Raw genomic sequence first — 19,420 nt, 5'->3', positions numbered from 1 at the left:
TCTTCTATTCTTCATCCCACCTCAAGATACACACACCCAGTCCATTGCTAACACAGAGGGTAGATTGGTCCCCTGTTTTACAAGTGGCCCAAAGGATCATAATCATAGACCGTATAGGGTGTGAGCCCTCAGAACAGGGAGACACAACAGGATCCAATCTGTCACAAACTATATTAAAACAAGTACAGCATTGATTAATCCAAGCACACACTGTACTTTCAAAACAGTCTAATACATTGCTGGTTAACTTTTTTAATTATTAAAATACCCAAGCTACATGGAACATTTGAATTGTGACAGAATTAACTTGTTTACAGCATCTAAAAGGTAAAGCTAATATGTCTATTTATGAGTACCTTTCTGTTCTGGCCTCCCAAGATCATGACATTCTCACAAAAGTATGACAGAGCCACCAGTGGGGGGGGGGGGGGGGGGTCTGTACTTCACTATTTATGTTTTTACTTCACTATATTCCTAAAGAAAACAATGTCATTTTTACTCAATACATTTACCCTGACACCCAGATTTCGAACACTTAGCAGGACAGGAAAATGGTTAAATTCACGCACTTATCAAGAGAACATTCCTGGTCATCCCTACTGCCTCTGATCTGGTGGACTCACTAAACACAAATGTTTTGTTTGAAAATGATGTGAGCCCCTGGCTAATGGTGCCTTCTGGTTTGCTTAATATAAGGAATTTGGAATGATCTATATTTTTACTTATTTATTTTTGTACTTTTTACCCCTTTTTCGTGATATCCAAATTGGTAGTTACAGTCTTGTCCCATCGCTACAACTCCTGTACAGACTCGGGAGAAGCGAAGGTTGAGAGCCATGCGTCCTCCGAAACACGACCCTGCCAAGCCGCACTGAGCGGAATAGGCCAATTGTGTGCCGCCTCATGGGTCACCCGGTCGTGGCCGGCTGCGACACAGCCTGGGATCGAACCCAGGTCTGTAGTGACGCCTCTTGCACTTCCGTAGACTGCTGCACCACTTGGAAGGCTCTATATTTTTAATTTAAGTATATTTTTGCAATTACATTTACTTTTGTTATTTAAGTATATTTAAAAACAAATACTTTTAGACTTTTACTCAAGTAGTATTTTAATTGGTAACCTTCACTTTTACTTGAGTCATATTCTATTAAGGTATCTTTACTTTTACTCAAGTATGACAATTGGGTACTTTTTCCACCACAGGGTGAAGTCCACCCCCTGACTGATGCTGAAATCTCAAGGTTCTAGTGAAGCACTACCCCCCCCTTGTGGAAAATCTGAGTACCTGCTACTGACCCAAAAATGTAAAAGTACTGTAAAATAAAAGGCCAGGTACAGTGTGCTCCAACAATATTATAATCTATACTTTAAAAATTTTACTTAAATTGAAAGAGACACAAAAAAAATAGTCTTGATTTTGAATGCTAATTTTGAATTAAAAACAACAAAACAGACATTTCAAATTTAAATGGGCATTGTCTTTATGAACAACTCAGTAGCATTTATTTTTGATAGTTTAATGCAAAGGAGAGTAATTAAAACAGAAAGACATAATAAAAAGCCATTCTCTAGTGTGCTTATGAACATCTTCTATAACAGAATACAGCAACCAATACTTTTTACAACAGTTTACACGTACAGAATATTCAACCATATCAATCATTGTTGCCCATGTGAGGAAGTTAGGATAGCAAGCATTTTAGCTAGGTAGCCTATGAAAATAAAAACAAAGCATACTGTATGACTAAGCCATAGAACGTTTTGCCAACATGAAAGAGAGGAGGATGGCATTGACCTTCAACTAGTCTACAATTAGGGTGAGTGAACTTTTTCCCCCACTTGCTTGTGCGTACACACGCACGCACACACGCACGCACACAGCCAGAATTATATTTAGCAACATTGATTGGACTAAAATGTTTTTGGTATTTTTAAGTTTGTTTTCAGTGTATTAAACTAAGCATGATGATGATGTTTAAATGTTTAAGTTGAAATAGTGCTGGAATAGCGGGGACAGTGTTCCTGTTGTCTTTGTGGTGACTTGAGGTAATTCTGTGGTTCCAAATCAGTAGCTGTTTAGTAACTTTCAAAAACATAAACTTTATTGACCATGCTGTAGGTAATACAACTGTTTGTTATGTGCAATATGCTTTGTGGACTCCACCGGTCAGATGTTGCTCTTCGGTCTTGTGATGAAACAAACGCATGTGTAGTTGAATTTATTCCACCACTGTGTGACTGTTGTCTTTTTGTTGTCACAGTCTTATTGTATATCATGGTGGTGTATGAACTAATGGGTATAGAGCAAACAATGCAAATATCACAACATAGGTTGTAATATGACCTTTTTTTACTGGCTTGGCTTCCCCAGTGATTATACCCACGCACCCCTACTGTATTAATTAATGCACAACCTGTTGTGCACAACCTGTTGAACAACAACCTGTTGTTTATCATGTTAAGCAATAGGTAAAGCCAGGTGGTCATGTGATCTATAGCTATTCATAAAATACACTTTGTGTATCAGAAACATGGTGAGATTTACCCTCCTCCTGCACCACCAAATGTCCCTTTTCTGACACGTCTTTAGCTTCAACCTCCTCTGGTATTTGAAGACCTGGTAATGGTGGGTATAGTGTTGATGGTGGCTCTACAAATTGGATCATAGGTTGAAGTTGTTCCCTCCCCTCTTCAGGTCCTTCTGCATTTCCCTCTTCTGCTTTTCCGTCTGCTGTAGCCCTCTTAGTTCCCCTCTTAAGATTAAAATCCATACAGGATTCCTACGGTGAATGACACAATGCATATGTGAATTAGTATCTAAATATAACAGAATAGCAGTAATACTGTCACGGCTGGTACAAAATGTATATAGAGAACGTACATTTGCTTTCTTGCAGGCCTCTCCGAGTTGACCTAGAACAAAATAAAAATTTGATTACTTAAAGATTCCAATGTAAAGTTATCACTCAAATAACATAATACAATTAGTGTTAAATACCTCTAAATTTGAACAGGACAATGCCCAAAACCCCAGCAGCTAGAAAGGCCATTACAATTGAGATTATTGTTCCATGGGAACTGGATACTGGCACTGTAAAGTAAATCAAAAGAACATTACAAACAATTCAACCAACTATTGTTAACCAACCATAGCCTACGGCCTATGTGTCCCTTAAACTAGTGTTGACAGAGGTACCACACAGGCTACTGTTAGCTTCCCTACTACAGGCTACTGTTAGCCTCCCTACTGCAGGCTACTGAAACCTGCCCTACTACAGGCTACTGTTGGCCGCCCTACTACAGGCTACTTTTGGCCGCCCTACTACAGGCTACTGTTGGCCGCCCTACTACAGGCTACTGAAACCTGCCCTACTACAGGCTACTGAAACCTGCCCTACTACAGGCTACTGTTGGCCGCCCTACTACAGGCTACTGAAACCTGCCCTACTACAGGCTACTGAAACCTGCCCTACTACAGGCTACTGAAACCTGCCCTACTACAGGCTACTGTTGGCCGCCCTACTACAGGCTACTGTTGGCCGCCCTACTACAGGCTACTGTTGGCCGCCCTACTACAGGCTACTGTTGGCCGCCCTACTACAGGCTACTGTTGGCCGCCCTACTACAGGCTACTGTTGGCCGCCCTACTACAGGCTACTGAAACCTGCCCTACTACAGGCTACTGTTGGCCGCCCTACTACAGGCTACTGAAACCTGCCCTACTACAGGCTACTGTTGGCCGCCCTACTACAGGCTACTGTTGGCCGCCCTACTACAGGCTACTGTAATACTGAGAAAACACTCCCACACCACAACTTTCGGTTTAAGCTGTCTGATTTTGAAACCAGGATAAACAGGCCCCTCCTACTATGTAGCCCAATTCAAGTGAATGAGTTACTGTGAGAAAGTGATGGTCAACTGACACTAAAGGAATATATTTTATAGTTCCCCAATTCAGTATGGTAGAATGGAAATGTTGTGATATGTGTAATTTGTGTTGCATTCAATGTGTGGACCCTGTATAGTACTTACCACAGACCGTGTCTGAGGTGGCTGTCCCTTCGGCTTCAGTTTTGAATTCAGACTTACAACTGAAAACATAATTTGGGATTAAACAAACCAACATTATTATGTGTATGATGGCTGCGGTTTCATTTACAGTTTGATAACATACACATCCCATTTTTTAATGGTACAAGGATCGAACTACTCACACTGTCCATAGCTTGCACTTGCTCTCTGCAGAACTGTCACTGGAGAACATGTTTAAAGGACAGGCCTTACACACTGTGTCATGTATGGGGCTACCTGAGAAAATATACATTATCCGGTTAGAGTATCCGTTCAAAAATTACACAATTTAGGTAGCCTAACTCTGGCAGTTTAATAGAATACAACGGAATAGAAACAGAAACTTAAAAGCCATGTTTGAACATGTAGTAGGCACACTAGCATGGAACTCAATCGTTGCTGATAGCATGATGAAAGTGAGTGTTTTCTACCTTTGGATTTGACCTCTTCTCCAGGTCTGCATTTAGTATGTGGAACACACGTCAGGCACTCTTCACTGGAACAGTGGTATCCAGTCTTACATTTGCATGGGCTGAGGCTTGTCTTGTTCCTATTGGTACTGTGCTCAAAGTTTTTATCTGTGGCAGGAAGGAGATACAAGTGTTGTGTTATTACAAAGAGATAAGCCAGATAAACAGTAGGCCCTACGTGCATCTGAAATGGCATGCTAGTCCTTAGTGCACTTCTTTTGACCAGGGCCTGCACTAATGCTATAATAGGGAAAAGGGTGTCATTTCGGACAGGGGTGTCATGCACCCCAATAATCTGATGGGGCAGAAAGTATGCGAGGATGGCTGGGGGGTGGTCCGGAGGGGGGCATTTTTCAAACACCTGAAACAGCTTTTTCCTGCAATCTAGAACCATAATCATGAATTCTATGTAATAAATAGGTCTATTTTTCTGCATATCTAAGCATACCTCTTCAGCTGTCTGTATCTTCCTGACTGGTGGTTCTTTTTAAAAATACATTAAATATGCTTCTCTGCAGCTCTGGGTAAAATATTGAAAGGAATATGAGTCTTATTCAGTACATGCTTGCTTTTCTAAAGTCTACCAACCTTGCCAGCTAAGCTATTCTAACTTGATAGTCTGAAATGTCTTCTTGGTAGCTAGTTATGAGTTTGCGGGATTGGGAACCTATCTGGGCTAACTAAAGGCAACTTCATAAAATCGCTAAGTGGATAGTAGTATTACAGAGATGTTTTTTTTTTTTTTTTTTAACAGTACAAATCTTGCCCCTGTGCCTACTATGGGCATGACACATCTGATTTCGGACACATACTATGTCTTCAAATACATAAAGAGCATCAAAAGTCTCACTTGGGTCGCAGTATGGTTGCAGTTTACAGCGGTTCTTGTCTGTGAATGCATGCTGGTATTCCCCCTCTTGGCATGGCATACAATGTGGATCAAAACAATCGCTATGGCTGGATAACATCTTGGTGCCTGTTAAGATAATATAGTTTTGCGGATTATGAATATTGAGTGTAGATCCTACAAGGGTATATTGACTCAGTTTCACTCAAAAGGCTGATAAGAGTACAGATATGTCAAATAATGAATGTTCTCTTCCTTACCTGGCCCACACATACTGCAACACTCCCCATTCTTCAAATACTGTGTTTCTGGATCACATGAGTAAATCATGGTCAAAACCTGTAAACAGAAGGTAGAAAAAAAAAATAGTCCCTACAATGATCTATTCTCTCACCTCAACTGACGCAAGATCGACCACTACAATAGAGGCGGAAAGTACCTAAATTCACGCTCTAGTCTAATAGGCTTGTGGCAAGGCAGCCACATTTTTGAGATACTCCTACCCGGGGTAGAACAAAACACAATCATATTTTTCACATCTCTAAATGTCTCCCATTTATGAAATGGACTGGTTGTGAAAAAAATGTTGTACTGCAAAAGGGTTTATATTGACAGCTATTGTGACACACAACCTAAACTCAAAAAGTGCAGAATAATGCCGGGCTGGAGGGGGGTGGGGTAGGGGTTACATGTAACCCAATATTATAAGCTCTGAAATTGCTCAAATGTGGAATACAAATAGTCAGTTGTCTGCCCTACATACACAACATCAGGATATCTCAATGCATCTTGGAAATATAGACCTGTAAACACAGAGATACAATAGGTGGAAATATCAACTTAAAAGCAGCATTCCCCAAGAGAGAATGGCTTTCACTTCAGCAGTGATAAATTCATGAACTTCTTTGAGGAAAAGATCATGATCATTAGAAAGCAAATTACGGACTCTTCTTTAAATCTGCGTATTCCTCCAAAGCTCAGTTGTCCTGAGTCTGCACAACTCTGCCAGGACCTAGTATCAAGTGAGACACTCAAATTTTGTACTACTATATCTCTTGACACATTGATGAAAATAATCATGGCCTCTAAACCTTCAAGCTGCATACTGGACCCTATTCTAACTAAACTACTGAAAGAGCTGCTTCATGTGATTGGCCCTCCTAAGTTGAACATAATAAACGGCTCTCTATCCACCGGATGTGTACCAAACTCACTAAAAGTGGCCTCTTTAAGCCTCTCTTGAAAAAGCCACACCTTGACACAGAAAATATTAAAAACTGTCGGCCTATATCGAATCTTCCATTCCTCTCAACATTTTAGAAAAAGCTGTTGGGCAGCAACTCACTGACTTCCTGAAAACAAACAATGAATACCAAACGCTTCTGTCTGGTTTTAGACCCCATTATAGCACTGAGACTGCACTTGTGAAGGTGGTAAATGACCTTTTAATGGCATCAGACCGAGGCTCTGCATCTGTCCTCGTGCCCCTAGACCTTAGTGCTGCTTTTGATACCATCGATCACCACATTTTTTTTGGGAGAGATTGGAAACTCAAATCGGTCTACACAGACAAGTTCTGGCCTGGTTTAGATCTTTTCTTTCGGAAAGATATGTTTGTCTCTGTGGATGGTTTGTCCTCTGACAAATCAACTGTACATTTCGGTGATCCTCAAAGTTCCGTTTTAGGACCACTATTGTTTTCACTATATAATTTTACCTCTCGGTGATGTCATTCGGAAACATAATGTTAACTTTCACTGCTATGCGGATGACACACAGCTGTACATTTCGATGAAACATGGTGAAGCCCCAAAATTGCCCTCCCTGGAAGCCTATGTTTCAGACATAAGGAAGTGGACGGCGGCAAATGTTCTACTTTTAAACTCAGACAAAACAGAGATGCTTGTTCTAGGTCCCAAGAAACAAAAAGAGATCTTCTGTTGAATCTGACAATTAATCTTGATGGTTGTACAGTCGTCTCAAATAAAACTGTGAAGGACCTCGGCGTTACTCTGGACCCTGATCTCTCTTTTGACGAACATATCAAGACTGTTTCAAGGACAGCTTTTTCGCATCTTCGTAACATTGCAAAAATCAGAAACTTTCTCTCCAAAAATGATGCAGAAAAATTAATCCATGCTTTTGTCACTTCTAGGTTAGACTACTGCAATGCTCTACTTTCTGGCTACCTGGATAAAGCACTAAATAAACTTCAGTTAGTGCTAAACATGGCTGCTAGAATCTTGACTAGAACCCACAAATTTGATCATATTACTCCAGTGCTAGCCTATATACACTGGCTTCCTGTTAAGGCAACGGCTGATTTCAAGGTTTTCCCACGCCGTTGCCAGACAGTAGTGCTTGTCAAGCGGAGCGAAGGGCACTGTGTCCCGGTGTTGTTGCCGTTCATGACCTCACCATTGAGTAGTAGACTGTATGTATCAAGGTGACAAGGTTAGCAATATTAGTTATTTCTTGTGTAGGCTGCTATCCTACTTTAAATAAAACCATGTGAGAGAAAAAAATGACCATGCTGCTACCACCTAGCACCTGCTACATGACCATGATACCCAGTAGAAAGCACTTCAAGTCGGCAGGCACAACACCAGAGCACTGGTGGCCTACTATCAACTCATAGTGCAACCCAATCAGCCACGCAAAGTGGTCTTGAGTGGTAACAAATCTGCCCAATTAGCTGATTTGCTTTCCATACACCCACTCCCTTCGACACACCCACACGCCCATACTCCGGTCGCCATATTGGGCTCCAGCTATCCATACTTGCATAGTTTGAGAAGTGAGAATGCACACACACGCATGCTGATCTACAGCTTTCTTGGTCTGAAAACATGCAGGAAGATTCTTAGGTAGCTAAACCTATTGCCAACCTTTATTTAGGCATTTTAAAACACTTCCTTCTTTCCCTATTACGACAATTATTTTATACAGGTAACGAGTTCAAACAGGTGCAGTTAATACAGGTAATGAGTGGAAAACAGGAGGGCTTCTTAAAGAAAAACTAACAGGTCTGTGAGAGCTGGAATTCTTACTGGTTGGTAGGTGATCAAATACTTATGTCATGCAATACAATGCAAATTAATTACTTAAAAATCATACAATGTGATTTTTCTGGATTTTTGTTTTAGATTCCGTCTCTCACAGTTGAAGTGTACCGATGATAAAAATTACAGACCACTACATGCTTTGTAAGTAGGAAAACCTGCAAAATCGGCAGTGTATCAAATACTTGTTCTCCCCACTGTATGCATGTTAGAGAAAAAAAAACAATGAGGTCAAAGGAATTGTCCGTAGAGCTCCGAGACAGGATTGAGGCGAGGCAACGACCTAGGGAAGGGTACCAAAAAAATGTCTGCAGCATTGAAGGTCCCCATGAACACAGTGGCCTCAATCATTCTTAAATGGAAGAAGTTTGAAACCAACTCTTCCTATAGCTGGCCGGCCTGCCAAACTGAGCAATCAGTGGTGATGGGCCTTGGTCAGGGAGGTAACCAAGAACCCGATGGTCACTTAGACAGAGCTCCGGAGTTCCTCTGTGGAGATGGGAGGACCTTCCAGATGGACCTTCCAGAAGGACTCCACCAATCAGGCCTTTATGATAGAAGGAAGCACTCCTCAGTAAAAAGGCACACGACAGCCCGCTTGGAGTTTGTCAAAAGGCATCTAAAGGACCCATGAGAAACAAGATTCTCTGCTCTGATGAAATCAAGATTGAACTCTTTTAGCCTGAATGCCAAGTGTCACATCTGGAGGAAATCTGGCATCATCCCTACAGTGAAGCATGGTGGTGGCAACAGCATGCTGTGGGGATGTTTTTCGAGGGAAAGATGAACGGAGCAAAGTACAGAGAGATCCTTGATGAAAACCTGCTCCAGAGAGCTAAGGACCTCAGACTGGTGCAAAGATTCACCTTCCAACAGGACATTGACCCTAAGCACACAGCCAAGACAATGCAGGAGTGGATTCAGGACAAGTCTCTGAATGTCCTTGAGTGGCCTAGGCAAAGCAGCGACGCCAATGCAGCGACGCTTCCCATCCAACCTGAGAGAATCTGCAGAGAAGAATGAGAGAAACTCCCCAAATACTGGTGTGCCAAGCTTGTAGCGTCATACCAAAGAAGACTTGAGGCTGTAATCGCTGCCAAAGGTACTTCAACTAAGTACTGGGTAAAGGGTCTGAATATTATGTCAATGTAATATTCCAGTTTTATATGAATTTACAAAAATGTCTCATCCATTTTAAAATAAGGCTGTAATGTAACAAAATGTGGAAAAAGTCAGGGGGTCTGAATACTTTCCGAAAGCACTGTATATCACATTGTGAAGTCATATGAACTAACAGGTTATAGAGCAAACAATGCAATTATTACAACACATAGGTTGTAATAAATTGCATTTTCCCCCCCTGACTTGGCTTCCCCTGTGATTTTACCCACCCACCGCTACTGCTTTTGGTATAACTCAAACTATGAGTGGCACTGCCCTGCCTCGGTTGTGTTTGAATAGCTGAATACAACTAGTTCATCAATCTGTGTTCATGTTTTTCACAACACAAGCACATAGTAGCATAACCAAGTTACAGGAAAGCAACCTGTAGTACAGCAGTTTCCATTTCTATGACAGTTGGGTGCAGGCACTCAGCAGATGCAGCTTGCATGCCAACGAGACCCATTGACTATAGTTCTCAGTCTGATTGATGCTGGGGATACTCCTGTAGTGTAATGTTGGTTGTCTGGTTGTGAAGGAGAGTCTGTGAAAGGGCTGTGTCTGTTTATTATTTATTTAACCGCTCTCTTGAGGTCATTCCACAGCATCGCAAATCGGTTGAGGAAGTCCTGACCTCAACCCGATTGAGATGCTGTGGCATGACCTCAAGAGAGCGTTCACACCAGACATCCCAAGAATATTGCTGAACTGAAACAGTTTCGTAAAGAGGAATAGGCCACTCCAGAAGGCGTTTTTTCTTATTTTGAAGCCTTTCTGTTGTTGATTTACTTCTGTGTTTTCGGACGTTGTCCTGTTGCATCACCAATCTTCTGTTGAGCTTCAATTGGCAGACATATAGCCTTACATTCTCCTGCAGAATGTCTTTATAAATTTGGGGATGCCTTTTTCCGTTGATGATAGCAAGCTGTCCAGGCCCTGAGGCAGCAAAGAAGCCACAAACCATGATGCTCCCTCCACCATACTTTACAGTTGGGATAAGGTTATGTTGGTGTGCTGTGCCTTTTTTTCTCCACACATAGTGTTTTGTTCTTTCCAAACAACTCAACTTTAGTTTAATCTGCCCATAGAATATTTTGCCAGTAGCGCTGTGGAACATCCAGGTGCTCTTTTGCGAACTTCAGACGTGCAACAATGTTTTTTTTGGACAGTAGTGGCTTCTTCCGTGGTGTCCTCTTATGAACACAATTCTTGTTTCGTGTTTTACGTATCATAGACTCGCCAACAAAGATATTTGCATGTTCTAGAGATTTCTGTAAGTCTTTAGCTGACATTGTAGGATTCTTCATTACCTCATTGAGCATTCTGCGCTGTGCTCTTGCAGTCATCTTTGCAGGACGGCCACTCCTAGGTAGAGTAGCAACAGCGCTGAACTTTCTCCATTTTCGAAAATGTGTTTTACCGTGGTCTGGTATATGTCATGTCTTTCAGAGAGACTTTGTAACCCTTTCCAGCTTCGTGCATGTCAACAATTCGCAATCTTAGGTTTTCTGAGATCTCTTTTTAGATGTATGGTTCACATCAGGCAATACTTCTTGAGAAAAACAAACTCAAATTTTGTGAATGTTTTTTATAGGGCAGGGCTCTAACCAACTCCAATCTAATCTCATTGATTGGACTCCAGGTTAGCTGACTCCTGACTCCAATTAGCTTTTGGAGAAGTAATTAGCCTATGGGTTCACATACTTTTTCCAACCTACACTGTGAATGTTTAAATTATGTATTCAACATAGACAAGAAAAATACTATAATTTGTGTGTAATTAGTTTAAGCATACTGTTTGTCTATTGTTGTGACTTATATGAAGATCAGATCAAATGTTATGACCAATGTATGCAGAAATCCAGGTAATTCGAAAGGGTTCACATTTTTCTTGCCATTGTATAAGGCAACTCCAGGGCAGACAGCCAGGATGGTGGACATGATTTTTTAATTTTTTTATAAATTCGCCAGCTCAACCCAAATATCATAAGAGTGCACCGGAACATCCCAATGGGCATCACAAATGCAGTGAGCCAGCAGAAGGTCATGTTGGATTCAGGCAACAGTATTGGACTAGCAATTATTCAAAGCTTACTTCCAAATAATAAGGAGGTGACTTAAGAGCTCAATCCTGGAGCCACAAGTTATACCACTTTTGGTATACCGCAAGATGTAGAGCTATGGAGAAGATGTACAGGGTTCTCTTTCCTTTCGTTGAAGACCCCCGAGTTGCCTCATTGATCATCAGAGACGCTTGTGACTTGGAATGCTTGGTGTTGTCATGTCAAGCAGTCTGCTGCCTTCTCTATATTCAATGGACATTAGACCGGTGGAAATCTGTCTTTTGGCCTGATGAGTCCAAATTTGAGATTTTTGGTTCCAACCGCCGTGTCTTTATGAGACACAAAGCAGGTGAACGGATGATCTCCGCATGTGTGGTTCCCACCGTGAAGCATGGATGAGGAGGTGTGATGGTGGTTTGCTGGTGACACTGTCTCTGATTTATTTAGAATTCAAGACACACTTAACCAGCATGGCTACCACAGCATTCTGCAGCAATACGCCATCCCATCTTGTTTGCCCTTAGTGGGACTATCATTTGGACCCCTACATATCAGCCGGGCTAGACAATCTGGACCCTCTCTTTCTAAAATTATCCCCCGAAATTGTTACACCCCTATTACTAGCCTGTTCAACCTCTCTTTCGTATCGTCTGAGATCCCCAAAGATTGGAAAGCTGCCGCGTTCATCCCCCTCTTCAAAGGAGGAGACACTCTAGACCCAAACTGCTACAGACCTATATCTATCCTACCTTGCCTGTCTAAGGACTTCAAAAGCCAAGTTAAGAAACAGATCACCGACCATTTCGAATCCCACCGTACCTTCTCCGCTATGCAATCTGGTTTCCGAGCTGGTCATGGGTGCACCTCAGCCACTCTCAAGGTCCTAAACAATATCATAACCGCCATCGATAAGAGACAATACTGTGCAGCTGTATTCATCAACCTGGCCAAGTCTTTCGACTATGTCAATCACCACATTCTTATCGTCAGACTCAACAGCCTTTGTTTCTCAAATGACTGCCTCGCCTGGTTCACCAACTACTTCTCAGATAGAGTTCAGTGTGTCAAATCGGAGGGCCCGTCGTCCGGACCTCTGGCAGTCTCTATGGGGATGCCACAGGGTTCAATTCTCGGGCTGACTCTACTCTGTATACATCAATGATGTCGCTCTTGCTGCTGGTGATTCTCTGATCCATCTCTACGCAGACGACACCATTCTGTATACTTCTGGCCCTTCTTTGGACACTGTGTTAACTAACCTCCAGACGAGCTTCAATGCCATACAACTCTCCTTCCGTGGCCTCCAACTGCTCTTAAATGCAAGTAAAACTAAATGCATGCTCTTCAACCGATCGCTGCCCACACCTGCCCGGTTCTGACTTAGAATATGTGGACAACTACCTAGGTGTCTGGTTAGACTGTAAACTCGCCTTCCAGACTCATATTAAGCATCTCCAATCCAAAATTAAATCTAGAATCGGCTTCCTATTTCGCAACAAAGCATCCTTCACTCATGCTGCCAAACATACCCTCGTAAAAGTGACTATCCAACCGATCCTTGACTTTGGCGATGTAATTTACAAAATAGCCTCCAACACTCTACTCAGCAAATTGGATGCAGTCTATCACAGTGCCATCCATTTTATCACCAAAGCCCCATATACTACCCACCACTGCGACCTGTATGCTCTCGTTGGCTGGCCCTTGCTTCATATTATATATTGTAATTATTTCGCCACTATTGCCTATTTATTGCCTTACCTCCATTATTCTACCTCATTTGCTTCTACCTCATAGACTTTTTCTATTCTATTATTGACTGTTTGTTTATTCCATGTGTAACTGTGTTGTTGTTGTTTGTGTCGCACTGCTTTGCTTTATCTTGGCCAGGTCGCAGTTGTAAATGAGAACTTGTTCTCAACTAGCCTACCTGGTTAATTTCACTAGTGTAGGGGGCAGCATTTGGCATTTTGGATGAAAAGTGTGCCCAAATTAAACTGCCTGCTACTCAGGCCCAGAAGCTAGGATATGCATATATTAGTATTAGTATTAGTATATTTGGATAGAAAACACTCTAAAGTTTCCAAAACTGTTAAAATAATGCCTGTGAGTATAACAGAACTGATATGGAAGGCAAAAACCCGAGGAAAATCCAACCAGGAAGTACTATTATTTTTGAAAGGCCGTTTTTCCATTGAAAGCCTATCCACCACACAAAGACTTAGGATCCAGTTCACAAGCTCTATGGCTTCTTCTACATGTGGCCAGTCTTTAGGCATTGTTTCAGGCTTTTACTCTGAAAAATGAGGGAGATACAGCACTTTCAATGAGAGGCCAGTGGAAATTTCCAGACATCAGCCATGCGCCTGATCGGGAACGCGCCTTTCTTGTTTCACCTTTCCTATTGACAAAGCTTTTGTCCGGTTGAAATATTATTGATTATTTATGACAAAAACAACCGGAGGATTGATTTTAAACATCGTTTGGCATGTTTCTACTAACTTTTATTGTACTTAAAAAAAAACTTTTTGTCTGGACTTAGTGCACACGCCTTGTGCATTCGGATTACTGGACAAAACGCGCAAACAAAAAGGAGGTTTTTGGTCATAAAGAGGGACATTATCTAACATTATCTAACATGGAGACCTGGGAGTGCCACCAGATGAAGATCAAAGGTAAGTGATTCATTTTAATGCTATTTCTGACTTTTGTGAGCCCTCTCCTTGGCTGGAAAATGGCTGTATGTGTTTCTGTAGCTAGGCGTTGACCTAACATAATCGCAAAGTATGCTTTCGCCATAAAGCCTTTTTGAAATCTGACACAGCGGTTGCATTAAGGAGAAGTTTATCTTTATTCGTATGTTTAACACTTGTATCTTTTATCAATGTTTATGATGAGTATTTCTGTTATTTGATATGGCTCTCTGCACTTACCCCGGATGTTTGTTTGAGACAATGCATTTCTGAACATAACGCGCCAACGTAAACTGAGATGTTTGGATATAAATATGAACTTTATCAAACAAAACATACATGTATTGTGTAACATGAAGTCCTATGAGTGCCATCTGATGTAGATCAAAGGTTAGTGATTAATTTAAATCGCTATTTCTGACTTTTGTGAGCCCTCTCCTTGGCTGGAAAATGGCTGTATGGTTTTCTGTGACTAGGTGCTGACCTAACATAATCGCAAGGTGTGCTTTCGCCGTAAAGCCTTTTGAAATCAGAAACTGTGGCTGGATTAACGAGAAGTTTATTTTTAAAATGGTGTATAATACTTGTATGTTTGAGGAATGTTAATTATGAGATTTCTGTTGTTTTGAATTTGGCGCCCTGCAATTTCACTGGCTGTTGGTTACGTGGGACGCTAGCGCCCCACTTGTACCAGAGTGGTTACATAAAGGTGAAATAAAATAAAAAAATGTTTTTCAACAGGACAATGACCCAACACACCTGCAGGCTGTGTAAGGGCTATTTGACCCAGACGGAGAGTGATGGAGTGCTGGATCAGATGACCTGGCCTCCACAATCACCCGACCTCAACCCAATTGAGATGGTTTGGGATGAGTTGGACCGCAGAGTGAAGGAAAAGCAGCCAACAAGTGATCAGCATATGTGGGAACTCCTTCAAGACTGTTGGAAAAGCATTCCAGGTGAAGCTGGTTGAGAGAATTCCAAGAGTGTGCAAAGCTGTCAAGGCAAAGGGTGGCTACTTTGAAGAATCTCAAAAACAAAAAAAAAATCTATTTTGATTTGTTTAACACTTTTTTGGGTACTACATGATTCCATGTGTTATTTTATAGTTTTGATGTCTTCACTGTTATTCTACAATGTAGAAAATAGGAAAAATTAAGAAAAATCGTAGATGTCCAAACTTGACAGGTACTGTATATACAGGTGATTAAACCACCATTTAATGATATTGTGGCAGCCATAATGAATTTTGGACACCATAATTTATTTGGAGCAGCGGAGGCTGATGGAAGGAGCTATTCTGCACGTTTTGAGTTTAGTCATAATATCTATCAATTTAAGAACTTTTGCTGTCAAATATTTTTTCACGACCATCCATTTCATAAATGGGAGGCATGAGAGACGTGAGACGTGAAAACCTCGGGTTGTGGTATCTCAAAAACGTAAGCCCTTTTTGAGGATTGGCCACTATTGCCTATAAAACCACATTTCATAAATCAGTTGCGCAAATGTTTCACATTAGAGCTAGTAAAATAACAAAATATTGCAACACAGTAGCTTTAACTGACATATTTTTTTTGTAGAGGCAGTTGCTTCAAAACGACATCGAAAGTGAAAGTGTTGAATGAGCTTTGACGCATTTGGCAATCTTTTACAAACGCTTAAATTGTAAAATGAAGTCAAAAGAAACCCAACACAACATCAATATAGGCAATTTGTAGCATATTATGTGTTGTATATGGTTCCCTTAATGCAAAAGACGTATGCCATTATAGCACACAATAATAAAAAGTAACCTAAGCTACTCACCGACAGAATACATAAAAGCAGAACGATCATTTCGATCCTTGTCGTAGTATTAAAACAACCAAGTATTGTTGCAACTCCTCTCCTCCGCTTCTATGCAATCCCACTCCGCAAATAGGCTGCTGTACAAGCCTTCACACTAAATTCTTCCGCTGCTCAGTCTTTCGCTACATAAACGTTGGTAAGGCGTAGCGTTTGGCCAGAGCAACGAGTCTGGGTAGTCAAGCAACGGTACTGTAGACCTGTAGACTGTACCAGTCTCTTGACAACGAGCTGAGCGGTGGGCTGGACTCGGAGAATAAATAAGTGACTTGAAACAGGGGGGATTCCGTAGAAGACAAACACACGTGACCCTTTCCTGTAAAATGCCCGAGGTTTAACGTACTCAAGATGATGTGGAATGCGGGAACGAACATTCATGAGTCATGTAGGCCTACCAATATTTTTGTGAAAAATGTGATCTTTGATTAGGCTATTTATCATAGGTGTACATCAAGTTTAGGTTAAAGAGGGCAGTCTCGATGGAAATAACGTAAGCCTATTTGGCAGTGTGGTTTGTGCTTGCCTTGAGACCAATAGTTTGGAAGTGTCATTCCCCACTTTATTTCCCCCCCACATTTTCTACACTGGTGTCAGCAGCGGGATACGGGCACCCGTGAGCCACCCCTGATATACACGTGTTTTTAATATACACTTTCAATAATACCCACTGGAGACAAACTGGTTGAATAAACATTGTTTCTGCATAACGTGTCAAGGTATTGTGACGTGGAATCTACAGTATGTGGAAAATACATTGGATCTTAAAAAAGTAAATCAACTGTTGTTTTGAGGTTGAAATTTCAACCACAGGATTATACCATCATGGTAACCAATTTTCAACATAGACAAACCTTGTATAAAATATGTTGAATTTGTACCTTTGAAACAGGTCACATCTTCAACGTTTTATCCACTAACGTAAAAAAAACAATAGGCTGGGCAGCACCTCCTACTGGAGAGTTGATTTATCTTAGGTATTAATTTGGTCTCCCATCCCAAAATGTTATCAAGCTCAGCCCTAATTATCTTAGATATTTGTCAGTGACTACTACCAATGTGCTATCATGAGAAAGATTATTGAGAGATCTCTTAATAACTAAATAGATTCATTGATGGCCTCAAAGTCAGTCAAAAGGGCAGATTTAAAAGAGCTAATTAAATGTAACCATACTTTATAAGTCATATATCATCAATGATACTATTTAGGCCTATATAGCATTTGTGAAGTCTTCAACAGCTGTTGGGTTTCAATTCAACCCACGGTTCAACTAAAAATAGACAATATATATAGGCCTAGGGTTTCAAGCCTAGGTTGAATTCATTTGTTTGATTCACTTCTCCATCTCAACCAAAAACAGTTAAAGAATAGGACTAAATCAAATCAAACTTTATTGAAAGTACATTTAAAGTTTGATTAGATTTAGTCCTATTCTTCAACTTAGATTTTTGGTTGTGATGGAGACATGAATCCAACATATCAATTATTAATTTGTAGACAAATGGGAATTAAAGCCAGAAGTCAGTAGCACAAAATATACATCTCCTTCAAATGTTGATATTTGTTAACATTGACAACCAAACACAATTCAATATCACTTTTGTAATACAGTAAATAGCCTATTAACTTGTCGATAAAGTAACACATTTTATGTTGAATTCACATCTCCAACTAAACCAAACTTAAAGTTAAAGAATATGATTAAGCCAGTGGCTCAGATGAAATTATCCAAGCATTAGATATCCTTTAAAATGTTGATATTTGGTTATGTTGTCGACCAAACACAGTATTACTTTTACAGTAAATAGCCTAAAGTTAAGGCTATCTTACAAACTAATATAACAGTATTTATTCAACCTTTTGAGTAAAATATCCAGTGTCACATTGAGGTTACTGTGACTATAAATGTCTACTTATGCAACCATAGAAAGAGTGCATGTTCAAGTTGGCATGCAAAGGTTCTGTGGTTTTAGAAACTCATATCACAATTCCTATGATCTGCATAGAATCTCGAACATAATTGTTCACTTGCACTATGTGCTTTTAATGTAATCTCGAATGCAACCCACGTCATTTTGTTACGCTAGATAAAGCACAGTGATAACACATACAATTGCTGTATAAATACAAAATATCTGACATTGTATTCACATTTTAACTTTGTTTTGCTTTTAAGTGGTTGAAAGCGCAGTGATAACATATTTAAATGACAACTAAACCAAACATCTGACATTGTTTTTCCATTGGAATTTGGTTGAAAGCATTGTGATAACACATTGGGAATTCAACAAACTGTTGGCTGTCTTGTTGTGTGGGTGAATAAAGGTTGAAATCTCATTGATCAACGTCAACCAAATATTACAAAAATGTCCACGTTGAAATGTCGTGGAGTTTTTTGTTGTCGTCGTTTACATTTCAGTTTGATATGAGTTTCCATAACCACACATCTCTTGCGCTATACATTATTTACCCAACATTTTTAACTGACACATTTTTATGACAAAAACAAACAATACAATATAATGCGCTAGGCAGTAGCAGGCACTGGAAGAAGCCTCTGGCTGCGTTTCAAACATATATTAAAAAAAGACACACCCTCCACTTACTTTCGCCTTATACCTTTGGGGGAATCCCCGCGGCCATCTTTGTCGTCGGTCCAAATGATTAGCCAAGCAAGGGGAGTAGGCGACGTAAGCCCCTCAGCCCTCGTTTTTGATCAGTTTGCAAGTGTATAATTATGTTCTCTCCGGGATGAAACGCCCCTTAATTCAATACGCGATGATTGAACATCCGCTAAGAAAAGTCATCCAAAACTTAAAACCAACATTAATATGGAGAAGTCAACATACAAGTGTAAGTAAAAACGAATGTAAATAAGTTGGAAATTAAAACCAACATGACGGCTCAAATCAAATCAAATTTTATTGGTCACACACATAAACTCAGCAAAAAAAGAAACGTCCCTTTTTCAGAACCCTGTCTTTCAAAGATAATTCGTCAAAATCCAAATAACTTCACAGATCTTCATTGTAAAGGGTTTCAACACTGTTTCCCATCGTTAAGACACTAGCAGCTTACAGACAGTAGGCAATTAAGATCACAGTTATGAAAACTTAGGACACTAAAGAGGCCTTTCTACGGACTCTGAAAAACACCAAAAGAAAGATGCCCAGGGTCCCTGCTCATCTGCGTGACCGTGCCTTTGGC

At 40.6% G+C, this 19,420-nt stretch overlaps 1 protein-coding gene across 3 annotated transcripts; it reads right to left on the bottom strand.

The window, feature by feature from the left end:
• Positions 1–1,456: 1,456 nt before the first annotated feature.
• On the bottom strand, positions 1,457–18,983 carry LOC139542335 (tumor necrosis factor receptor superfamily member 5-like). Of its 3 annotated transcripts, none has more exons than XM_071347625.1 (9): positions 18,820–18,983; positions 5,649–5,727; positions 5,392–5,517; positions 4,503–4,649; positions 4,215–4,308; positions 4,033–4,091; positions 2,999–3,091; positions 2,882–2,913; positions 1,457–2,780 (listed from the first exon to the last, which is right to left on the bottom strand). In XM_071347625.1, exons 2-9 carry the CDS (start codon positions 5,716–5,718, stop codon positions 2,499–2,501), a joined length of 903 nt encoding a protein of 300 aa, XP_071203726.1. In that variant the 5' UTR covers positions 5,719–5,727; positions 18,820–18,983; the 3' UTR covers positions 1,457–2,498. The 3 variants fall into 3 exon arrangements, with proteins under 3 accessions (XP_071203726.1, XP_071203724.1, XP_071203725.1); XM_071347623.1 differs by lacking the exon at positions 18,820–18,983 and adding an exon at positions 16,177–16,452; XM_071347624.1 differs by lacking the exons at positions 2,999–3,091; positions 18,820–18,983 and adding an exon at positions 16,177–16,464.
• Between the last annotated feature and the right edge of the window lie 437 nt (positions 18,984–19,420).

This window comes from Salvelinus alpinus, chromosome 17 (assembly GCF_045679555.1).
Source record: "Salvelinus alpinus chromosome 17, SLU_Salpinus.1, whole genome shotgun sequence".
Taxonomy (NCBI): Eukaryota; Metazoa; Chordata; class Actinopteri; order Salmoniformes; family Salmonidae; genus Salvelinus; species Salvelinus alpinus.
Note: the sequence above shows the minus strand (reverse complement) of the source record. Positions and strands in the feature narration are given on the sequence as shown.